Genomic DNA, 26121 nt, shown 5'->3' with positions numbered 1-26121 from the left:
CGGCAGATTTCCTGGAGACAGAGTCTCTCCCCGTGCCCCAGTGATTCTCCCATGTCTGTTCCCGGTGGACAGGTTACAGACATAAGTGATCACATCCAGCTCTATATGTGAGTTTTCTGGGGAATCAGATCTGGTGTCTCTGGCTTGAGAGGTGTGCTCTCGTTTAAGGGGCAAGCACTCTTAACTGCTGAACCATCTTCCTAGCCCCAGAAACGAACTCTTAAAGGATGTTACAGGCTTGCAATCAGCAAATCAGTGGGTGGCTAGAGGCTGAGGTTTGGAAAGGGGGCAGGAGCAAAATTAAGTCAGGGTTATGTTACAGTGGAGTCTGAGTAGATGTAAAAAGACATCTTTGAGGGAGTGGGGATCATGTAATGGCTAAACATCGGCTGTTGAGAATGTCCATATAGATTCATCTATGACATAGCAATTGATAATAATTAATTAATAATTATTAATAACAATAAGTGAGTAAATAAATAAAATCAAGCTCACAATCTCCCCTATGGTGGATGTTCTCCTCTGAGGCTTTGTAGCTGGAATGAATGTCTCAAGGGCAGCAGTATAGTGTTTCAAAATAACTGACAAGTATCAGTCTCACTCATAATAGTCCATTCCCATATTTTTCTTTCTTATCACTGTACCCACAAATGAAATATATATATATATAAAGACAGCATTAACTTACCACAGTGAGGACCACTTGTCCTGGATGCATCATTATCCACTGGGAAAACGTTTGGTTGTCCCAGTCTTCCATTCCTTTAGCTATTAATCTACAAACCAAAAATACATTTATGTTACCCACAGTGAATCACTGATGGTGGTCATCTAATGACCAATAATGATAAGGCCAAGGGGGGAATTTTCCTTTAAGTTCTCTGGCTGTTTTGTTTTAATTTGGGCCTATGTGTCCATGTGTAGTGCATATTCCTTAAGTTTCATTATAATATGATCTGTTCTTTTCTACTGAGGAAAGTTAGTTTCTGGGTTGGCAAAAAAAATATGTATTAGGTTAGGAGAAGACACATGGTTAGCTCTGAATCACAAATGCTATCAAGGGCAGGGCAAAATTTGCATTTAAAAATTATTTCTACAGTAAGCTGGGTGAGGTGGCACACACCTATAATCCCAAGCATTTGTAGTGGTTTAAATTATGTGTCCCCCATAAACTCATGTGTTTTGAATGCTTGGTTCCCAGCTGATGGTAATTTGGGAGGTGGATCCTTGTTGGAGGAGGTGTTTAGTTTGGGGCAGGCTTAAGGATGTTATAGCCAGCTCTCCTTTGCTAGAGTCTGGCTCACTTTCCTACTTTTGTTGTCCACCTGATGTTGGCAAGGAGGTGATGTCCAGCTTCTGCTCATGCCATGCTGTCTCCTACCATCACAGAGCTTCCCACTGAGACTCTGTGTCAAAATAAATACCTTCCTCCCATCAGTTGCTTCTGGTTGGGTGCTTTGTGCTTACAGGGAGAAGGACTATAACACCATATAAAAAAGCCAGACATAGCTAAATAAATCCACATATTTGTGGCCAATTGATTTTCTACAAATGTGATAAAAACAAATAATGGAGAACAGAAAGTTACTTTGATAAATGAAAAGGACTATTTACACGCAGAATGAAACTAGAGCCTTTCCTTGTCCATCTATAAAAATCAGTGATTGGGCTGGGACATGGCTCAGCGGTTGAAGACACTTTCCTTCAAAGCCTATTACCCAGGTTTGAGGCCCCAGTACACACATAAAGCCAGACACGCATAATAGCCCATATGTCTGGATTTTGTATGCAGTGACAGGAGACCCTGGAGCCCATCCTCTTCCTCTCTCTCTCTCCCTTCTTTCTCTATCTCTCAAATAAATAAGAATATTAAAAACAACTCACAATGGAATAAAGGCTTAAATGTAAGATTTGAAATTATAAGATCAATAGAACAAAATAATGGGGAAAGCATCATGACACTGGTCTATCACAGATTCCTTGCATATAATAAGTCTGAAAGCATATGCAACAAAAACCAAAGTGGAGTGAGTCAAACTAAAAGGCTTCTGTATAGCAATGTAACAATTATTGGAGGGAAGATACAATCCATAGCCTGAGGAAGGGTATTTGTCAACCATGCATCTGACAATGAGATATATAGGACACTAAACTGAACATCAAGATAACAAATGAGCCCATTAGAATTTAGGGAAACACATAACTAGAAATTATCCAAGTGAAGAAATACAAATGGCCAGCAGGTATATGCAGAAGTTCTCAACCATCACTAGGGAGATCAGGGAAATGCTAGTTTTCTAGTGATTACTGGTGTACAGCACCTATTAGAATGGCTGCTATCAAAAAGTCAGTCAGTAAGTCGTGGTGTTGTGGAGTGATGCTGTGGAGAAAAGAGGACCCTTGAACACTGTGAGTGGAAATATAAATTAAAATAACAATTATGGAAAAGTATGAGAATTCCTCAAAAAAACCCACATAGAATTAGCAGATTATCTGTAAGCTCATTTCTTTAAAAGAAAACATTTTTACTTTTATTATTTTAAATGGGGGGGGGGAGAGAAAGAGGCAGACACAGAGAGAGAATGGGCATGCCAGGCCTCCAGCACTGCAAACAAACTCCAGATACTTATCCCCTTTAGTTTATGTTGTTCTCACTCTTGGTTTGAGGATTTGCTTCTTTTTACAGATGGCAGCAAATGCCAAGGGATAATCAAAATCCACCAATGTATCAAGAAAAAAAAACATCTAATGGCCTAGCAGGAGACAAGCCACCCCTATCACAGTTGCCAGGGTCCAGAAGACATTACAGAGGAAGTGGCAATCTAGATACCAGCGGTGGGTGCTCTCATTGCTAGCCTGACAACCAGCTCCAGGGAGATGGCGATAGCACTGAGTAGACTCCAAACTAACCAGAGCAGAAATTAAGGGGCTGCAGAGTGCTTCACACTAAAGTAGGCTGATTTCATTCTTGCCAAGGCACAGGGAACATTGCACAAGAGGGGGGCCTAAAGATTTTAAGAGCCACAGCATGAGGAGTATCCCAAGGCATTGTCCTCCCCTATAAAGACTGACTGATGAATTCATGACCCCACAGTGAATACCAATAACCCCACTGAGGAGGGTCCTCAGGGGAATGGGGGTGGGGGAGAGGGGACATCAGAGTATAATCCGATGGGAATATGACCAACATGTGCTTTGTTCATGCAGTAAAGTTCATGATGAATTTTAATAAAACCCAACCCAAATGTTTCCAAGAATGCTCCATTTACACTGGTAGCTAACCCAGTACAATATGTATGTGTATTATCTAATTTTGGGATTTAAAACTTGTACTTACTTTTTTATCACATCAAACATGCTTTTCTCTACATTTATCAGCCACTGTTCTACAGCAGTTCTCACACGAATTTTCCTATAATTTGTTTAAAAACATGAAGATTACTGTAATATTATAAATCATAACATTTCAGCCCTGTAGAAACTTGTAAAACAAGTTTGCTATGTACTTATATTACTTATGGGTCAAAGGACTACAATTCTTTTTTGTTGTTGTTGTTTGTTTTTGTTTTCCGAGGTAGGGTCTCAGTCTAGCTCAGGCTGACCTGGAATTCACTATGTAGTCTCAAGGTGGCGTCGAACTCACTGTGATCCTTCTACCTCTGCCTCCCGAGTGCTGGGATTAAAGACGTGTGCCACCACGCCCAGCTCCAACTTGCTTATTTTTAACAGAATCATGATTATTCAAAAAATATATTGTGAAACAATTTATATCTCATTCATATTTTATGTAGAATCCAAACATGATATATATTCATAGTTTTGACAAGAGAATTCCCTAAAGCTCTACAGTATGTTTTCCACATCGTTTTTCAGGCAAACCTCTAGGAAAATCAGAAGATAAAGAAGGCATGGTGGCACACGCCTTTAATCCCAGCACTCGGGAGGCAGAGGTAGGAGGATCACCGTGAGTTCGAGGCCACCCTGAGACTACATAGAGAATTCCAGGTCAGCCTGGGCTACAGCGAGACCCTACCTCGGAAAACAAAAACAAAAAAACAAACACAAAAGAAAGCAAGTTGGGTTAGAAGCTTTGTTGGATATGGCGTGGACACAGCATCTTAAAAATAAAAGTGTGGTTACCTGCACATAACTTGCACATAATGGGACCAATCATTATTCTCTTCTAGATAGGGGAGGCGCTTATGAGGCCGCCCCCCACCCCCTTAAGGAGCTCAGGTGAGTTAGTGGTTTCTGGGGGACAAGGAGTCATTTTCTTCTCTTACAAGTGCTTAGAAGGGGTACTATGAGACTAGGGGAGTAAGAGAGAGTAAGGTGGGTGCATATGACATGTAGCAATGTATATGTATGAAAATGTAAAAAAAATAGCCTCCAAATAATTAAAAAAAACTAAAATAGGGAAACTTCTTGCAGTTTACTTCAAGATTTCTGGTGTAGTAAAAAACTGATGGATATTAGTTTCCCAGTGTCTGAAGATTAATTTTTTTTTGTTTTACTTCACATTGAAACAAAAATGAGAAGAGAGCATGCATGCTGTGGTGTGACGTCAGAAGTGCATTTCCATAGGCAGTGTGAAGAAATAGCTTGAAGAGCATATTTGCGTGTGATGTCGTGACTATCAAAGAACAAATCAGAGGTTTCTCTTTGCATGGTCCTCATACTTCGAGAGCAAAACACCTTCTCCTTCCGCAGATATGAGCATTTTCACTGCAGGCGGGCCAACTTCTTCTTTCCATATCAGCACTTGCTTTATGTTTTCAAAACATTTCACAAGGTAAGGCTGCCAAGAAACAGCATGTTAGTAAGACAGTGGAATCCTGACCAAGTGAGGAAAAAGTCTGAGCTGAGCGATGCCATTACCTGCACAGATTCAGGATTTTTGCTGTTGGCTAGCACTTCGAGAAGCTCAGTATTGCTGAGAAAGTAAAATCTTGGGAAAATCATTCGTTTAATTTCAAGGTAATCCTGTTAAAAACCAGAATAAATGCAATTCAAAAAAATATATACCTAAACTTATAGGATTTACATTTGGGCCTATAATATAAAAAAAAATATATATATATAATACATATGTAATACATATAAATTCCAGCCAAAATCACAGTCCAGCTCAGTGAAAACTAAACCTAAGTTGCTGAATAACTTTTTTAGTAAAGCAAAACTAGATGAGGACCAAAGCAAAAGTAAGCTAACAAACAATCCCCCGCATCTACTGCCTTATTACTGATAAGACAATGTGTTTTATTATTAGTAGTAAAAATTCCTCATGCTTGCAACTTTCTGCCCCATTTCCCTATGTGTGAAGTCATTACCTCAGAGAAAGTCCTCGTTGTACAAATGACCTCATACCCTACTATACAAAAGCACCTACATTTCCCACCTCTCCCCACAACTTCATTCCCATCTTAAATGTTTTCTTCTTTTCAGAGAAAGATACTCATTTATTCATGTCAGGTGACACCAGTTTCTTCATTATTCTCCTACCTCCTCAGTCTCCCCCTTGCTAAGCCTCCCCCTTAAATTAAATTTCTCTCACAACAAAAATTCCCTCTTTCTCCCTTTGCTGTACTTTAGCTGCTGTCCATCCTCTCAAAGTTCTTAAAAAGATAGTGTACTAATTCAACATCTATTCATCTCAGACCTCCTGGGAGCTATCATCTAGTCTCTGCCAACTTTAACAGGAGGCTCAGTCTTCATGTTGAAGGGTACTTGCATAGCCGCTGCCCTCTGTAATTTATTCTCATTTTCCTTCAATCTTCAGCTACTCCTTTTAAAGTTAAAAATAATCGCTTACAGGTATATACTGCACACAATACAACCCCCTAACCTCTTTTGCTTACATCCATCCCACTAATTTATTTTGCTTCTGTACATAATTTCTTTTCTCATATGTTAATTAACCATTTGTCTTTCTTCTTTTGCAAATTATGCATTTCTTAGTCCATTTATTGATGGGGTGTTTGTTTGCTTTATGTTACATTTTTGGGTTCTTTATATATTGTTCTAGATATTAATCTTTGGTTAGATACATAGTTGGCAAAAATATTTCTCCCACTCTGTAGACATCCTTTACACTCAACTGCTTATCATGGTGTACCAAAACTTAAATTTTATGAGGTCCTATTTGTCAATTGTTGGCTTTATTTCCTGAGTAACTAGGATCACATTGGCTGTATGCCTGAATACCTGGTATTGGTTTTTGGAAGCATGAAAAATGCACGGAAGTGGGTCATGAAGTGCACACAGTTCTAGGAGCTGCTGAGATGCAGCAAGTGAGGCAGATATGATCACCCTGATAGAGAGATGGATGAGGCCATTGTAGGATAGACTGTGCTTTGCAATGGATACCCAAAGATGCTTTGGATATACCAGGACTGTAAAAAGGCTACCATGGAGTGCTGTTGGCTAGGAATAGAAGTTTTCCCTGGCTTCTCAGACAATTGGAGGAAGGAAATTGAAAATCCAGAAACTGTTGTTACTGGTTATGGATGTTGGATTTCAGTGGCAGTTGTTTGATGTTTTACTTGATGGTTATTGATGTTTTTATTGGTCTAGCAAGCACAAACAGTCAGAGTTCAAACTTCTCTGAACATAACCACAGGGCTGGACTTAAGATCCACTCCCAGTGACACACCCTCCAGCAGACTGCTAGAGATTCAAGTTGCAAAGTTAATCCAAAATACCTCAGACTATGGGGGGCATACATTAACATTCAAACTACCACACCAGAGGCTAGAGAGATAGCTTAGTGGTTAAGTGCTTGCCTGTGAAGCCTAAGGACCCCTGTTCAAGGCTTGATTCCCCAAGACCTATGTAAGCCAGATGCACAAGGTGGCACATGCATCTGGAGTTCGTTTGCAGCGGCTGGAGGCCCTGGTGTACCCATTCTGTACCAATCTGTCTCTTTCTCATTCTGGCTGTCACTCTCAAATAAATAAAAATAAAAAAAACTACCATAGCATTATTTAAAGATATAACTATTTATCTGACAATTTAATATTCTAAAAATGTAAAAATATATAATCAGTAATTTAACTCTTGTTGAGCCTATCAACTTAATAATAATGGTAGCATTAATGAAACAAATTACCCTCATCAACTACTTTCTTTGTGCCAGCTCTTAGGAGTTAAATGCATTCTATTTTAGAACAAAAACCACAAGGGGGGCAATATTTATTCTTACCTTAAGAGAACACAGGTACTTAAACCTTTGTACTTTACATGAGAATCATTTAGACTAGTCTGTCCACATTTTTCTTTTGATGGCATTTTCATTAGCCCCACTCACTACCTAGTACTTAGGGTTGGAAAAGTGGCTGACAGTGAGAGTAAAGGAGGAAGTTGGCATTGGTGTTAGTTTCTATAGGGCATTACAGTACTTTTGTAGATCTAAAGGAGGCTACACTTTGATTGCTATAGTTTTACCTCAAGACTTTTCTTTATGTGTTCTAGAATAGTATTGCAATTTTGTAGAGTTTCAATGACTCCTGAAGAGATGGTTATAGGTAACACATCCAGCTTGTTTTGTACTCTTGACATTATTTCTTTCCACATACTGATCACCTGGGAGAAAAGTTTTGATTCTGATGGAAGCTGCCTGAAAAATAAAGTTAGATGTGACTATTTTTGAAAGTGTTATGATTAAACTCTATAATATGAATGTATTTGCCAAAGAATCCTATTGAGTTTATAAAACAATTTTGATACATTTCATTTTTTTTGTTCAGTCATTAAAAACATTTTAAATTCTCTCTTCCGTAATAGCTATGTACATGATAAAAATACCCAGGATAAATTATAATACAACTATGCTTTAACAAGATACTATTTACTGTATGATAGAAATTAGATATACAACAATTCTACATAAAGTAAGTAGGAGTGATTTTTTGAATCTCAGTGGTGCTATTGTCTAGGATGTTGACCAAAAGCAAATGTGTTCCCAGTCTATGGCACCATGGGAGTGGGGAGTGGAGGAGCTTTTAGGAAGTGGAAGAAGTGAGGTCATTGACTGTGTGCCTTGAACAGATTTTGAAACTCCAGCCCCATCTTCTGTTCCCGGCCATGGCCACAGTGAGATAAAAGGCCTGTTGTGTGCTTCCAACATCATGATCTGTGCTACTACTACCAGCCCAAAGCAACCATGGGCTGAAACTTGCAAAACCATGAGCCAAAATATTTATTCTTTGAAAGTTGATTACCCCAGGTATTCTGTCATAGTAACAGAAAGCTGACTAACAGAAACAGCTGCACTGGGATCTTGGGATAGTTTCTCTGGAGAAGCTGTATGAAATGGGTTTTAAATAGACACAGCTTTTATATGTACATATATGAAAAGAAGGCAGAGGGGACATTCTGTCTAGGGGCAGGGACATAGAAGTATATAATAATACTTCATAATAAAATAGAGTACATAATAAAATAAAGTACATAATAAAATCCAAATTCTGTTGATGATCATCTAAGAGAATAAAAAAATAAGGCAGGTATCAGCTTTATTTCCTTTAGAGAATGTTATTGTTATTATTATTTTAATTTTTTTATTTTAATTTATTTATTTGAGAGTGACAGAGAGAGAGGGAGAGATGGGCAGATAGAAGGAGAGAGAGAATGGGCACGCCAGGACCTCCAGCCACTGCAAATGAACTCCAGATGTGTGCGCCCCCTTGTGCATCTAGCTAACATGAGTCCTGGAGAATGGAGCCTTGAACTGGGGTCCTTAGGCTTCACAGGCAAGAGCTTAACTGCCAGGCCATCTCTCCAGCCTCAGAATGTTATTATTTTTATCCATTGGACAGAAAAAGTAATACTTGCAAATGGCATACTCCATTGATATATTAGTTTTATTTCTATTGTTGGGATTGAGTGAAGGGAGTGTTTTCAAAAGATCTATGGTTTTTCACTTTCTCTGCTCCCCTAGATTTCCGACGCCATGCACAGAAGCCCTCATGGCTTGGAACCTGAAGTGGAGAGGAAATCAGAGAAGTCTTTCTTTTCGTTTAGCTATTGTCACCTGATACCTGTCTGCTTCTTGAGTGCCCTCTAGCATGGCAGATGTCTACAGGACTCACTGCTGGCACCTCTGGCATCCCTTCAGCAGGATCCTCTGTACTGTGCCATGCTCCTCCTCCTTCCAGCTGACCTCCTATACCAATTTTCATGCTCTCCTTTAAATGGTGTACTTCAGGGATTCAGTGTTCTGGCCGACAGGCATTTGAGATAGCTCTTATTTGGAAGCATCTTTCAGAACTATCTGAGTTGGAATTTCTTATCTTCCTTAGCACTGTTGACATTTTGGAAGAGAAAATTCTTTTTGTGTGTGTTGGAGGTTGCTTTTCAGCATTACTGGATATCGAATATCCTCCTTGGCCCCTGACCCACCTGATGCCAATAATGCCTCCCCCAAAGTTCTGACAACTATGAACGTTTCCAGATTTTGAAAAATGTCTCCATCATAATTTCACTTCTTTCTTGCACTGCTATCAAAAGCTGCTTTAGAATTCTGCAGAGAAAAAGGCCTTAGTTTTTAATGCTCCCATACTCCAGGGCAATAAATTTCAAACTCTCTAGCATTATCTCTTTCCCCATCTTGAGTGATGCTATATAAAGTTTCTGCAACTCATCAAAAATCCTATCATGAAGGAAATTCCAACCCTTCTGCCCTTGGTCCATTAAATCCCTTCCTCATGTCTCTGGGAGGTTGCAGTGTAGCCCTCACAGATTATTTTTCCAGAATTCTCCCCTCATGACTCTCTTGCTTCTTCCTATTCATATCTTTTCCATTTATCCTAGGTCCCATCATTTTTCATTAGTTAAAAGTGCATTATTGATTAATTTTTTATTAACTTGGACCTTTGTGTAGGTACCCTCAGCAACTCTTAAATAAAAGTCTAGTTTCCAATGTCAGCAAATTATGTAAAAGAATAACTCAGTGATGTTTTGAACTCTCTAAGAGTCTGCTCTTTCTATTAATGGAAAAAATCTTTGGCAAAAATAAAATTAAAGTATCAATTTAAGAATAAATGTTTTATCATTATTTGCAGATGACATGATTCTATACATAAAGGACCCTAGAGACTCTACTAGCAAGCTGTTAGAGCTGATCAAAACCTACAGCAATGTAGCAGGATACAAAATAAATACACAGAAATCAGTAGCCTTCATATATGCTAACAACAAACACACAGAGGATGAAATCAGAGAATCACTCCCATTCACAATTGCATCAAAAAAAATAAAATACCTTGGAATAAACCTAACCAAGGAAATAAAGAATCTATACAATGAGAACTTTAAAACACTCAAGCAAGAAATTGCAGAAGACACTAGAAAGTGGAGAAACATCCCTTGTTCCTGGATTGGAGGAATCAATATCGTGAAAATGGCAATCTTACCTAAAGCAATCTACACATTTAATGCAATCCCTATCAAAATTCCAAAGGCTTTCTTCATGGAAATAGAAAAAACAACCCAAAACTTCATTTGGAATCACAAAAAACCTCGAATATCTAAAATAATACTGAGCAACAAAAAAGAGGCTGGTGGTATCACCATACCTGATTTTAACCTATACTACAGAGCCATAGTAACAAAAACAGCATGGTACTGGCACAAAAACAGACATGTAGATCAGTGGAACAGAATAGAGGACCCAGATGTAAGCCCAAGTAGCTATAGCCACCTGATATTCGATAAAAATGCCAAAAATACTCATTGGAGAAGAGACAGCCTCTTCAGCAAATGGTGTTTTGAAAACTGGATAAATATCTGCAGAAGGATGAAAATAGATTCTTCTCTCTCGCCATGCACAAGAATTAAGTCCAAATGGATTAAAGACCTTAACATCAGACCGGAAACTTTGAAACTGCTAGAGGAAAAAGTAGGGGAAACCCTTCAACATATTGGTCTTGGCAAAGACTTTCTGAATACAACCCCAATTGCTCAGGCAATAAAACCACAGATTAACCACTGGGACCTAATAAAATTACAAAGATTTTGCACCGCAAAGGACACAGTGAAAAAAGCAAAGAGGCAACCTACAGAATGGGAAAAAATCTTCGCCAGCTATATATCTGATAGAGGATTAATATCTAGGATATACAAAGAACTCAAAAAGTTAAATAATAAGGAATCAAACAAGCCAATCAAAAAATGGGCTATGGAGCTAAATAGAGAGTTCTCAAAGGAAGAAATACGAATGGCATAAAAGCATCTAAAAAAATGTTCTACGTCACTAGTCATCAGGGAAATGCAGATTAAAACTACATTGAGATTCCATCTCACTCCTGTCAGATTGGCCACCATCATGAAAACAAATGATCATAAATGTTGGCGGGGATGTGGAAAAAAAGGAACCCTTCTTCACTGCTGGTGGGAATGCAATCTGGTCCAGCCATTGTGGAAAACAGTGTGGAGGTTCCTAAAACAGCTAGAGATTGATTTACCATATGACCCAGCTATAGCGCTCCTAGGCATATATCCAAAGGACTCATCTCATTTCCTTAGAAGTACATGCTCAACCATGTTTATTGCTGCTCAATTTATAATAGCTGGGAAATGGAACCAGCCTAGATGTCCCTCAACAGATGAGTGGATAATGAAGATGTGGTACATTTATACAATGGAGTTCTACTCAGTGGTAAAGAAAAATGAAGTTATGAAATTTGCAGAAAAATAGATGGACCTGGAAAGTATTATACTAAGTCAGGTAACCCAGGCCCAGAAAGCCAAGTGCCACATGTTCTCTCTCATATGTGGATCCTAGCTACAGATGACTGGGCTTCTGTGTGAGAATGAAAATACTTAATAGCAGAGGCCAGTAAGTTGAAAAGGAGACATAAAGGGTGGAGAAAGGAAGGGAGGAGGATACTTAATAGGTTGATATTGTATATATGTAATTACAATGATTGTAATGGGGAGGTAATATGATGGAGAATGGAATTTCAAACGGGAAAGTGTGGGGGTGGGGAGGGAGGGAATTACCATGGGATATATTTTATAATCATGAAAAATGTTAATAAAAATTAAAAATAATAAAAATAAAAAAAATAAAAAAAAAATCACACAAAAAAAAGAATAAATGTTGTGGCAACCATAAGAGGTTTACTCCTTTGTTATGTGGGTTAATTTTTGAAGACTTTTGCTCCAAAAATAAAGTTTATTACTTAATCTGATATTCTTAGACCTCCTCAACTCTGATAGGCTTTCCAAGTGCATGATTCCTGACTTCCTATCTTATTCAGAATGGCTCCTAGACTAGCTTGACTGAATTACTGTTGATAGTGTAGAGTCTTCCTAAATCGCTCACCTGTCTCAATTTAAGAACCCCAAAGACCAATCACTTATAAAAGTTAGAAGTCAATTAATTTGAGTCCTAGGAAAGGAAAATGTAATGTTTACCAATTGCCAAATATTGCTTTTCTTCTACCTAGTTCAAAGCAAAAACTACACACTGATGTGTGAATGCTTCTAAAAATATGTTTATTATTCTCATCAAAACCATACTAATAATACAGAACTAAACATTCACAAATATTGTGGTTTAAGTATTGCAATGTTATGTTTGACACCCTCAAGATTTTTCATAGCTTTATGTTGACAATTAAAGAAATTAGGCTTTGTAAAATAGATGATGCTTATAATTTTTTATCAATGAAAAAACAATCATGGTTTAGCAGATTATATTTTTACATCTATAGGTAGGTTACTTTGTTCATTCATGACATGATTTCTCAAAGAATATAGAGACTAAATTCTTTATATACTTTCAAAATCTGTATATGCTAAATTTTGATAGTCTTACCTTTTTATTTCTATACAATAAAAGATTGGCTCGAGATAAAGCCAGTTTCTTTGACAAAGAATCCATTCTTCAAGGGTTTGAGAGAAGATACGTAAATTTTGATCCCACTCATTCACAAGGTCCTATTCAGATAAAAAAATACATATACATAAGAATCTAAAACATGAATTTATTAGAATAGTGTAATAAAACAGAGGTCAAAAGTGACTCTAATATTGACATTCGAAAAATTATAAGAGCCGTAAAAAAACCACAAAAACTAAACACCAAAAAACTCTCAAATTGTCAATCAGTTAATGGGTTATTAAAATGAACAGACAGTTCCAAAAAGAAGAAACACAAATGGCCAACAGATTAAAAAAAAAAAAAACCCAGCTCATCACGCTTAGCCATCAGGAGAACTCAAAGTAAACTACTTTGAGATTTTCAGCTCATCCCAGTTGGAATGGCTATCATCAAGAAAACTAATGACAGCAAATGCCGGCGAGGTTGAGGGAAAGGGAGATTCTTGTTCACTGTTGGAAGAATGTAAACTAGTGCAGCCACTATGGAAATCAGCTTTTCTCAAGAAGCTAAAAATTGAAGTACCTCATGACCCAGCTAGACCTTTCTTGGGCATATTTCCAAAGGAATCTATATCCTTACCCTATAGGTTCAGCATTTTGGATTATATTTCCTGTATATTTCTTTTTCATTTTTGTAAGTTTTACCTTTTTATTTCTCTCTTTATCTTTTTTCAAAATTTACTATACCTTATCGATAGACAATATAATCCATTGCATTGAATTTTCTCTTTAAGTCCCACCTGATGACATTTTCCCTAAATGTTTTTGCATTTACAAGTAATATTAATTCCATTTGTTAAGTACATACCTGTCTCTGAAGCTCTTCCTATATATCTGTGTTGATGTATGTACAGATATCATCACTTATAGTAATTTTGCTATTAAATTCCTCTATATCAAAACATAACTGACTGAGTTTCTTAAACTTTGAAGGCTGATTTTCAGGTAAGTTAGATGTGGGGCTACCCAGTGAGAAATGAGTATGACACACTGAACTCTTCTGGTAGTTATGTTTTGTGGGCTCACATTTCTTATGGTCTAACTTTATTTTTTTATATCTAAATTAAACTCTCTGACATTTCCTTGTGAGAAATTAATGAATGTCTCTACAGAAATTATTCCTAGTGTACACATTATTAAATATTCCATGTAACAATATAACTGAAAAACAAATGCAAAACTGTAGAAACCAAAAGTCAACACAACAGGGGCTGGAGGGATGGCTTAGCGGTTAATGCATTTGCCTGCAAAGCCAAAGGATCCAGGTTTGATTCCCCACGTTAGCCAGATGTACAAGGAGGCACATGTGTCTGGAGTTCATCTGCAGTGGCTGGGTACCCTGGCACACCCATTCTTTCTCTTTCTCCTCTCTTTCTCTGTCAAATAAATAAATAAATAAATAATTTTTTACAAAGTTAACACAACAAGCCAGGGGTGGTGGCACACTCCTTTAATCCCAGCACTCGGGAGGCAGAGGTAGGAGGATTGCCATGAGTTCAAGGCCACCCTGAGACTCCATAGTGAATTCCAGGTCAGCCTGGGATAGAGTGAGACCCTACCTCAAAAAACCAAAAAAAAAAAAAAAAAAAGTTAACACAACAGGCTGTAGAAAAGTAAAATATTTCTAAATCTTTGCCATAGTATTTACCCTAATTGGTCCAATATAGGAAGACCCTTTAATTGTTGCAAGAATGACTTGAGAGTCTTCTAACTGAGTTATAATATCATCTACAGATGCAATTATTAGGATAGAGTGGAAATCCGTGTGATGAAAAACTAAATGCAAAGGAGTCGTGTTCCAGAGATCAATAATCTTAAATAGCATTTTTTCAAGAGCTGCTTCATTTGTAGCTGAGGTTGAGATTTCATTTATTGCATTTTCATACTGAAACATCTAAAATGAAAAAAATAATTGTTTAATATCCAGTAGAGTAAATAAGTTTCCAAAAACATCTAAAATGGAACAGTTAAGCTTATTCTTTGAGAGATATATGAAAAGCATTGAAGACCTGGCTCCACCCAAATGAAGACGTCACGGTCTACCCTCACGACGGAACCCTTTTCAGGTTTTAGCTCTTAGCCACTTCACATTCCTCATGCTCAGTACCAGTCTATGATTTTCCTCTTATTCTAGTCAGCGTGAAGAACAGACCCTACTTACACATGTGCAGATGGGCTTATGTCCACCAGCTGTATTTCCTCTACACTGATACCGACGTCTCGGTCACTTTATAATAAATCGTGGCTCATGTTCTCCAAGCGTAGGAAACCTGGCAGACTCAGGCCTACATGGCTTCCCTTTGCTAGTCTCCTTGAAATTACATTTCATTTTTTAAAAACATATTTTATTTATTTATTTAAAAGAAGGAGGGAGGGTGGCATGCTCCATCTTGTGCATCTGGCCTACCATGGGTACTGGGGAATTGAACCTGGGTCCTTTGGCTTTGCTGGCAAGTGCCCTAATTGCTTAGACATCTCTCCATCCCAAGGCTCTATTTCTTTACATGCACTAGTGGGACAGTCCTTCTTCCCATATGCATAAAAAACCACAGGACTGGGCTGGAGAGATGACTTAGTGGTTAAGTGCTTGCCTATGAAGCCTAAGGACCCCAGTTCAAGGCTCTCTTTCCCAGGACCCATGTTAGTCAGATGTACAAGCGGGTGCACGCATCTGGAGTTCATTTGCAGTGGCTAGAAGCCCTGGTGCACCCATTCTCTCTCTCTCTCTGCCACTCTCAAATAAATTAAAAAAAAAAAAAAAGCCACAGGACTATCGCAGGGTGTGATGCTGAAAAAAAAATTGTGCTCAATATACTCTGAGATTGATAAAAAGAAAGTCCATATAACAGATCATACAAAATTCAGCCATGTGACTCCGGCCCTGCCAAGTCTTTCATGATCAAACTTTGACAGGCGGAACTAGATTTTCCAATCACTGGTCCTTTCAGGGAGGTTGTATAATGAAATATTGACCACTACCTTAGAATACAAAGCCCTCTGAAGGGCAAATGATCAACCATAAAATGATCGTTTCACTTCCTCTCCTGTTTAGCTAATACATAGCTTGTGTTTGTATGTGTGTGTGTGCTACGTCCACGGCGACCTCGCCTGTGTAGCAAGCAGAAATGCTTCTGCACTGGAAGAGAGCTGAGGACAGAGGGCCAGCACTCCTCGGAGGGATGCCCCCGGTGACCCCTTGGCAGTCAGTTACTGTAAAGGTTCCTGCTGCCCATGAAGTCACGACGACCTAATTGCTGGCGCCAATGCTGTTTCTTTCCTGCTTTCTTCTAGCTGTTTGTCTAAGAACAGCTAATTCAACACTTATTAGTAATCATGCACGCAATCAGAGTACAAGAAACAATCTAAGTATTGAATGTGCCCCTCCTATGATTAGGGCAATGGAGAGAATGTATAACTCTACTAGGAATAAAAAATTAACTCTAGAACAGTTTTTAGATGGTGTAAAGTAAAAACAGCTTATGATGTTTGAGAACGATACTGAGCCTGAGAATATGAAAGTAGAAATGTTGATCGGTAGTGTTCATAAGAAACATGACAGTTCTGCAGAAAAGGAGTTACAAAACTTAGGCATTCCCACCAGGAAACTTCCTGGGGGATATGTTCAGTACTTGATCAAGGGCAGATGGTGGACTCCTAGAGCTGGAATCTACTTAGTTCCACTCCCCTATGAGGGAGGATATGATGAATTCGGTAATAGATGGGTGAATTATGAAGTAAAAAGGAGGCTATGGCATTCTCTTCCATTTACGGGAACGCTTAACAAGGAAGCGTAAGCCTTGGTGTTTATACAGTCCTTGGGGTATAAGAAATAAGTAACCTGTTATTCACCTTACACCTAGTTTCTGTTTGTATAATGTTGTGGTCAATGATACAAGACGCCCTTCTTAAAAAATGGGTACAGTTCCTGCCTGATCAACATTACATGTATGCTTACAATAGAACAATACTCAAGATTGTTTAGATTAATGATTTCTGAGATCACTTGTTGGCTTGCTAAGTTTCTCTGTTCAATCTGTATAAAATCTTCATGAAACCTTCAGTAAATTGCAGCAGCATATTCAACTTGAGTGTGTCTGTCTGTCATTTCCTCGCCGAATCCCGAGTTCTCCCTGAGCCTTCGCCCTTGTTCTCCCTCGGTCCTGATCTCCCCGAGAGTCAGTCCGCGGCATGTGTGCGTGTGTGTGTGTGTGTGTGTGTGTGTGTGTGTGTGTGTGTGTGCATGTGTATATGTATATATGTGTTCACAACATGTGTACATGTGGAGGCCAGAGGGTAACGGTGGGTGTCTTCCTCAGTGAATCTTCACCCTGTTCTCTGAGGTCGGGTCTCTCACTGCCGTGGCTTGCTGATGTGGCTGGTCCAGCTAGCTGACTTGCCCTGGAGAGCCCACATCTCTGCTTCCAGAGTGCTAGCTGCACCATGCCCGCCTGGCATTTCTGTGGGTGCTGGGGATCTGAACTCAGGTTCTCATGCCTATGTGGCAAGCACTTTACCCACTGAGTTATCTTCCAGGCCTCCTACTTTCCTGTATAACATACTTTATGGTGTGATAGGCTTTTTTAGAACCTGCCCTTTTGAGGCAGAATGGTGGCCATATATTTGGGTGACACCATGATTTATTGTGCAAATAAATGGATACATTTCTTTTGACAGGGCTAAGGCCTGTCCTGGAAAATCTTGCAGCATGACTCCTGACTTTGGGTCAAAACCAAGACATGGCCCAGTTCCCCTGCATCGTGTGGGGGAGGGTGTGAGGAAAGGTAGCAGGACCCAAGGAGACAAACCACCCCTCGCATTAGCCAAGGCCCAGCTGAAACCACAGAGGAATTGTGGAGACGAGCAAGAAGCCTAAAATCAGCACCAGAGAATGAGAGATTCAGATAGGACCAGGAGAAGACGTAACCCTTATTTCATGACTTGGAGTGCAAGCAGCCAAAGGAATGGAGTTGCCATTGAGATCGAGAGGGGACCAGATGAGAAGACTTTGGGAGACGGAGGATGAAAGGCAATTTTTTTTTGATATGTTAGTCTTGAGATACGGCTCAAACACATGAAAGGGGGGAGGCTGAGGTTCGGAGTAGAAATATAAAATAATCCAATTTTAAACACCTACTGCCGCTGGGCATGGTGGAGCGCAACTTTAATCCCAGCACTTGGGAGGCAGAGGTAGAAGGACCACTGTGAGTTGAGTTCGAGGCCACCCTGAGACTACAGAGTGAATTCCAGATCAGCCTGGGCTAGAGCAAAACCCTATCTCACAAAAACAACGACCCCCCCCCCAAAAAAATAATCTATTAAAGTTGTTCTTAAAAATTCTTCTCTTTGGGGCTGGAGAGATGACTCAGGGGAAAAAGTGTTTGCCATGCAAGTGTGAGGACTGGGGTTTGGAACCCTGGCATCCATATAAATGCTGGGTGGGCATGGTGGTCTCCATCAAAGGAGACACCCAGTCTCAACCTCTGGACTCCACTCATGCATGCGCACACAAATGTGAACACACAGGCACACCACAGATACACATGCAAAAACCATCTGAAACTTAAAAAAAAATCTTCTTTTTAAATTCTTTATAAACATTCCCCATGTTCCTTATTACAATGAAATTGCAGGTACAAGATGTTGTTTTTGATTACTTTAATGATTGTCCTGCCATTAACCGTAAATGAAGTTTATTATAAGTTAGGCAGTAAAACAGAAAAATTTTTAACCAAGAAGACAATTGGAAAAATTATGTAACGTAGCTTTTGTGGCAAATCAAATTGCTATTAATTAGGTATTTTAAAATATAATACCACTACTATTAAGACTATCATAATATGCTCTTAGTATATTTTCATTACATAAAAATAAAATATTTTCCTTCCTATTAATCTCTATAAGAAGTAACACTATTGAATAATGAAGTTAATCACATAAAAAAACTACTAATCTCTTGGGTAATAATGGTGTAGTGAAAAATCTACCCATTACCTTCAACTAAACATAATATCCTATAAACTAATATCCCCCAATGCTCTCTCTTTTTTTTTTTTTTTTTTTTTTCAAGGTAGGGTCTTACTCTAGCCCAGGCTGACCTGGAAGGAGTCTCAGGGTGGCCTCAAACTCATGGCAATCCTCCTACCTCTGCCTCCCGAATGCTGGGATTAAAGGCATGCGCCACCACGCCCGGCTACTCTCTTACTTGCCCAAAAACTCCATAAAGTTTTTCATGTTCTAATTTCCACTTTTTTTTTTTTTTTTTGAGGTAGGGTCTTACTCTGGCCCAGGCTGACCTGGAATTCACTATGTAGTCTCACGATGGTCTCGAACTCATGGCGACCCTTCTACCTCTGCCTCCTGAGTGCTGGGATTAAAGGCATGTGCCACCACACCCAGCTTAATTTCCACTTTTTTGTAGATTTCCTTGACTACTCAAAACTATCCCCAAGGCTTGAGAGATTGCTCAACAGTTAGGGCGCTTGCTTGCAAAGCCTGACGGCCAGGGTTCCATTCTCCAGTATCCGTGTTAATCCGGATGCACAAAGTGGCACATGCATCTGGAGTTCGTTTGCAGCAGCAAGAGGCACTGGTGCACCCACTTTCATCCTCTCTTTCTAAATAAATAAAAATAGAAATGAAAACAAAAAATCCTAGTCTCTCTAGGAATTCAACCATTTTAACCTCTTTTTGTTTACCTTGAGAGCTAGAAGACTTTCTACTGAGAGGTTTTTATCAAGGAACATCGACTTTCCAATGATCTCCTGGAGGGCCTCCCAGTGCCGTGGCCTGAGGCAGGGGTTTCCCAGCGCACTGATGATCGGCAGTTCTTGTTTAAAATCTGTCACCAAGTGCTTAAGGTTTGTAACCATGTCGTTTTTTGGTAAACCTATAAATAACAATGAATAAGGAGACTTACAATATGTTCATCCTATTTTTTTAAATTATTTATTTATTTATTTGAGAGCGACAGACACAGAGAGAAAGACAGATAGAGGGAGAGAGAGAGAATGGGCGCGCCAGGGCTTCCAGCCTCTGCAAACGAACTCCAGACGCGTGCGCCCCCTTGTGCATCTGGCTAACGTGGGACCTGGGGAACCGAGCCTCGAACAGGGGTCCTTAGGCTTCACAGGCAAGTGCTTAACCGCTAAGCCATCTCTCCAGCCCTGTTCATCCTATTTTTTAACCAAATTGAGAAAATGAGATTTTTTTTCTTTAAAATGTGATAATCCATTCGATATTTTTTTTTTTTATCAATTATTGATCTTCAATATGAGTCTTACTAGTATCATCCTCCCATAACAGCAATTTAGTATTAAAATGCAGAAGTAGTCATCAGGACCAGTGACTAAAGCCCAAGCCTACAGATCCAAATTGTCTTAGAAATGTGGTGCTGAATTGGCAGCTAGCACTAGGCTTCCTTGACCCTCACTGGGAAGCTATGGTTACAACTGGATGGTGCAATATGTACTTTCCGAAGACTACCATGTGCTGTGAGCCTTTACATTTTGCTAAGGAAGACAACAAGGAGAAAACCCCTCCGTCATGATCCTTTCCTAGAGAAAATATTTGAACACAAAAATGTAGGGAATCAGGTGACAACTCTGTCATATCCTGTCATCCTCTGATTGACAGGCCAGCAAGGAGCATGACTCAAACATATACAGCTGAAGTTCTCTCCTTACCATCTTTTTACTCATCTACTAAGGGAAAAGACTCTGTGGGAGAATAGAGAAAAAGCAAAATACTAGAAAATTAAAAACTATACCATACTTTTTAAAAAGACTATTTTATTTTATTTTTATTTATTTGAGAGAGAGAGGGAGAGAGAATGGGAGTATCAGGGCTTCCAGCCACTGCAAAGGAACTCCAGATGCGTATACCACCTTGTGCATCTGGCTTATGTGGGTACCCGGGGAATCGAACTGAGGTCCTTTGGCTTTGCAGGCAAATGCCTTAACCACTAAGCCATCTCTCCATCCCTATTCCATATTTTTGAAGAAACAAATTGTACAGATGGAACTCAAGCTCTATTGAATAGTGATCTTTTTAAAAAAATTATTTGAGAGAGAGAGGAAGAGAGAGGGAGAGAGAGAATGGGCATGCCAGGGCTTCCAGCCACTGCAAACTAACTCCAGACACATGTGCCACCTTATGCATCTGGCTTACATTGGTCCTGAGGATTTGGCTTTGTAGGCAAGTGCCTTAACCACTAACCCATCTCTCCAGCCCTGAATAGTGATCTTTTTTTTGTTGTTCATTTTTATTTATTTATTTGAGAGTGACAGAGAGAGAGGCAGAGAGAGAGAGAGAGAGAGAGAGAGAGAGAGAGAGAGAGAGAGAGAGAGAGGGAGAGAGGGAGAGAATGGGCGTGCCAGGGCTTCCAGCCACTGCAAACGAACTCCAGACGCATGCGCCCCCTTGTGCATCTGGCTAACGTGGGTCCTGGAGAATCAAGCCTCGAACCAGGGTCCTTAGGCTTCACAGGAAAGTGCTTAACCACTAAGCCATCTCTCCAGCCATGATCTTTTTTTTTTAAACAAGATATGGCTAAATGAATAACTGAGTTTTTCCACTCTCAACTTTGGCAAGGTTTTATCTGAGAAACTGTGAGTAATAGAATATGTTATCTAATTATTATTTTAGTTGTTATTCCCTGAAATAAATACATATGACAAAATATTGAGAGCATATAAAATAAGTGTTATTTTAAAGCGGGTAGGGGATTGGGGAGATAGCTCAGTAGTTAAAATGCTTGCCGCCCATGTGTGAAGATCTGAGTTCCAATCCCCACTACCCATGTAAAATGCTGGGCATGGCAGTGAGCACATGCAATCCCAGCACCGGGGATGTAGAAACAGGAACATCCCTGGACTTCACCGGCATGCCAGTCTAGCCTAATTGGTGAGTCCCTGTCTCAGAGGAAATGGACAATTCCTGAGAATAATATCCTAGGTTGTCCTCTGGCTTCCACATACATGTGCACCCACCCACACACACACACACACACACCACAGACACACAGAAAAAGTGAGACCATGCAATTTTTTCTAAACATTTTTGATACATATATACATATTTACATGTATATTGGGTGCTTTTTTTAAAACATGGCTTCACTACGTAGTGCAGGCTGACCTTGAACTTGTGATCCTTCTGCCTAGTCCCCTAAATGTGGAGAACATAAGCTTCCATATCCAGTGATGATAGTTGTCTTTCTTGCATGATTTCTTGTGTATGTGCTTGTTTTGGATGTGTTAAGGGTTGAACCTAGGGCCTGATGCAAGCAAAGTGGACACTCTACTACTGGGCTACATCTCTAGCTTGTATAATTTTAAAACAAGAAAAATAAAATGTTTACGAATTTTCTAGAAAGGAAATTTTAGCCTGACATAAGATGAATGATAAGGGAAAAAGCAAAGAGAGCTGGAGAGATGGCTTAGTGGTTAGGCGCTTGCCTGTGAAGCCTAAGGACCCTGGTTCGAGGCTCGGTTCCCCAAGACTCATGTTAGCCAGATGCACAAGGGGACGCATGCATCTGGAGTTCGTTTGCAGTGGCTGGAGGCCCTGATGCACCCATCCTCTCTCTCTCTCTCTCTCTCTCTCTCTCTCTGCCTCTTTCTCTCTCTGTCACTCTCAAATAAAAATAAACAAAAAAATTTAAAAAAAAGAAAGAAAAAAGCAAAGACATCAACATCAACATAAATGATATAATTGTAACAAAAAGCAATGACAATCTTTTGAGCAGGTCAAACAGAATCGATGCAAGAGAACCCTGACATAGGGGCAGTTTGTCTGCACAGGCAGCAGCTCAAATGTGGAAATTAGCATACAGGAACCTCACAAAATTTCTTTTCAACCACTTCCTCTGCTGCTGAAAGGACACTACAAGCATCCTGTAGAATTTTGAGACCGAGGAGATGGCTCAGTGGGTAAAGTGCTTTTTATGCACCTTTCTATGGGGACTTGAGTTTAGATTCCCAGTGCCCATATAAATGCTGGGCAATGGGCTGGAGAGATGACTTAGCGGTTAAGGTGCTTTCCTGCAAAGCCAAAGGACCTAGGTTCGACTCCCCAGGACCCACATTAGCCAGATGCACAAGGGGGCACATGCATCTGGAGTTCATTTGCAGTGGCTGGAGGCCCTGGCGTGCCCATCCTCTCTCTCTCTCTCTCTCTCTCTCTCTCTCTCTCTCTCTCTCTCTCTCTACCTGCCTATTTTTGTATCTCTCCCTCAAATAAATAACTTGAAAATAACTATATAAAAAATGTTTAAATGCTGGGCAAGTGCATCAGCTGGCATGTAACCCCATGCTTCAGGAGGCAGAAATGAGGGCTCTCTAGGGGCAAGCTGTCTAGTTAGAGTAGCTGAACTGGTAAGTTCCTGGCTCAGGTGAGAGAGCCTGTCTCAGTGAACAAGGTGGAGCGATACTGAGCCATCAGTTATCAGCCTGTGTTCTCCACATGCATGCACATACATGTGCATGCACAGAGATGCTATATTGTCAACATGACATTACCTAGAATTGCCTGTGAGGAGGTTCTGTCCATTAAGTTAGTCTCTGGCACACCTGTGAGTGACTGATTAAATGTGAGCAATGCCATTGCATGGGCCGGGATCCTGGGCCATATAAAAGAGAGAGCTGGCTGCACATGAGCATTTGTGACCCTCTGCTCTGCTTCCTTTCTGTGGACTGACTGTACCCAGCTGCTTGGAGCTCCTACCACTGTACCTTCCCCACCATGGTGGACTGCAATTGGAAATGCAATCCGAATTCAACCCTATTCCTTCCATAAGCTGCTTCTAGTTGGGTATTTTGACCAGTAATAAGTGATAAACACACACACACACACACCCTCCCCCTCCAGTACATACATACATGCTTGCTGTATGCATGTACACCACACATATACACCCTCAGGAGGGGAAACAAAACAATTCAGGCAGAGATTTTGCAAGTGGGCCCTTATCACTGAAGCACCTCTTGCTAAAACCCTATCAGAACTGATTTCAAACTATCTTGAATCCTACCCAGGGAGGCAACTTTTAAAGGACACAATAGTCATTACTTTTTTCTTTTTTTGGCAATGCCTTAATCTCTTTTTTGCTTCAACACATGATTGCTGCCTAATTTCCTGTACTGTCTATGACCCTAAGCAGCCCCTGAGAACTGGCAAAGAAGTCAGGCCAAGAACATGAGCTCACGGGGCAGAGGCCAGTCTGTACGCAGTAGGAGAGCGGCAGGAAAGTCTGAAAAAAACAAACCTGCTCTTACCTTTTTCTAGCACAATGATCATGTGCAGCCACTTGGAAACATTTCTCTGCACTAAGTCTACATCGATACTTTGGAGAGAGCAACTCCTCCATTCCCAGAAGAGACTTCCCCACTCCTCTTGGACTTCCCATAATAGCTTTCTCAACATCAAGTCACAGTCAATGTCCGAGATCTCTGAAAGCAAGAGCTGAGTAATTTCTTCCATATTAATGGAATGCATGTGAGACTGGGAGTCGTCAAATTGGTCCTGATAGTTTGAATATGTTTTGGCTTTGTTGGCCAGACTTGCAGCTTCCTCTGAGAGAGAGCGGATCATTTCCTTGGCTCTGGACACTCCAGTGCTGGCAGATAACAGAATAGGAGTTCTTATCTATAAGACAACAGTGAGGCATTCTAAGAGAAAAGATGGGTGGACATCTATAGTCAGGATTTTAACATAAGAAGTCACTGAACTTGCCACTATCATTACCATTTGACCCAGAAGCCTAGAATGATTACAGTTTTTTAAATTACTATTCTTTTTTTGTATGCCAACAGCCCTTTCGGCAAGCTGTTAAAATCTATGGGAAAATGACCTGTTCTACAGTTATTTGTTACCTACATTCATTCATAGATGAGGAAAATGTCTAGTTCTAAGAAAATGCTACTGAAAATAGAGACATACTTTTATTTTCATTGAATTTCACAAATTGAAAAATCTTCTGGTTGTGGATTCCAGTTTACATATTTGGATTGCTATTTACCCAAGGCTCCATAGAAACCAAATATCCATATGCATAGGTAAGACATGAGACTAAGATCAATTTTATATTGAAACAAAAGAACCAAGATACTTACTTTAAATTTTAAATTACTAACATCCACTCGCAGACCAGTGACAAATGTTTCCAAATTATCCCTGAATCTGTTTAAAGTTGCTTGTTTGTTTTTCAGATTTAACTTTACAGATGCTTTTAGTTGACTAAACTTCATCAAAATGAGTTTATGTATGGCTATTTGCTCTTCTGAAATATCAATTTGGAAGTTCCTTACAATAGAATGTAGGTGTGAGATTGTTGAGTATTCTTTATCTAATTTAGTTATTTTTGACGAAACGGTATCCATAAAATTAAAGTAGTTCACAAATTCTTCTATTTTCACGAGATCACATTCCACTTGTTGCAGGGATGATTCTATAGCCTGAAATTATTTACATGCCATCAACTGTAATTGTATTTTCACTCTTTTAGAAGACTACTGTTTTTAACCTCTCTGACTTCTGTAAATATAATTTCAAAAAAATGAAGCTATCAACTGCACATAATTCTAATATTAGTTAACTACTAAGATAGTAACATGATAAGTTCCTATTATTAACAGAAGGGATTTGAATATATCTCACATTTAAAATAAATGCTACCCAAACATACAAAGGCACTATTGTGAATACAACTGCCTTGTCAATAAATACATATTCTAATTAAATGCCCAAACTTTTTAAAATGCAGATACAGAAGGCAGGTATTAACAACTCTGCATAATTTAACAGTAAAAGAGGTCAAATACACTCAGACTTCTTTTATCAAACTAGTAATACATTGATGCCCAAACCAGAAGGAATGTTGTAAAAGACAAAAAAAAAAAAAAAGTAAACCAGCTTCACTTATAAACACAAATGCAAAAAATCTTAAAAATAATGTGTGTTTATTATACACATGCTGGAAAAGTACCCATTTGGATGAGAAATTATAAAGTTAATGCCATTCTCTGCATTAACAAAGTAAAAGAAAAAATGCAAAATTATCTCAAGAGGTGTAACCATATGATAAAATTCACTTATAATAAAAACTTATCAAGTGAGGAATAGAAGGAAATTTCCTTATGTAAAGAAAAGATGCTAAAAATCTTTTGAAATAAGAAAATAGCAGAGAGGGGGGGGGACTGGAGAAATGGCTTAGTGGTTAAGATGTTTGCCTGCTAAGCC

General features: G+C 39.3%; 1 protein-coding gene across 1 annotated transcript in view; it reads right to left on the bottom strand.

Annotated features, from left to right (window-relative positions):
- Positions 1 to 26121, bottom strand: part of Dnah14 (dynein axonemal heavy chain 14) — a 278677-nt gene that overhangs the window by 184629 nt on the left and 67927 nt on the right. The window contains exons 17-26 of the mRNA XM_045144175.1: positions 24996 to 25337; positions 24159 to 24528; positions 19581 to 19771; positions 14534 to 14779; positions 12821 to 12942; positions 7444 to 7615; positions 4879 to 4983; positions 4680 to 4798; positions 3338 to 3412; positions 689 to 776 (exon numbers count right to left, since the gene is read on the bottom strand). Coding sequence (XP_045000110.1) covers positions 689 to 776; positions 3338 to 3412; positions 4680 to 4798; positions 4879 to 4983; positions 7444 to 7615; positions 12821 to 12942; positions 14534 to 14779; positions 19581 to 19771; positions 24159 to 24528; positions 24996 to 25337 — 1830 coding nt within the window. The remainder of the gene's footprint in view (positions 1 to 688; positions 777 to 3337; positions 3413 to 4679; positions 4799 to 4878; positions 4984 to 7443; positions 7616 to 12820; positions 12943 to 14533; positions 14780 to 19580; positions 19772 to 24158; positions 24529 to 24995; positions 25338 to 26121) is intronic.

This window comes from Jaculus jaculus, chromosome 1, assembly GCF_020740685.1.
Source record: "Jaculus jaculus isolate mJacJac1 chromosome 1, mJacJac1.mat.Y.cur, whole genome shotgun sequence".
Classification (NCBI taxonomy): Eukaryota; Metazoa; Chordata; class Mammalia; order Rodentia; family Dipodidae; genus Jaculus; species Jaculus jaculus.
Note: the sequence above shows the minus strand (reverse complement) of the source record. Positions and strands in the feature narration are given on the sequence as shown.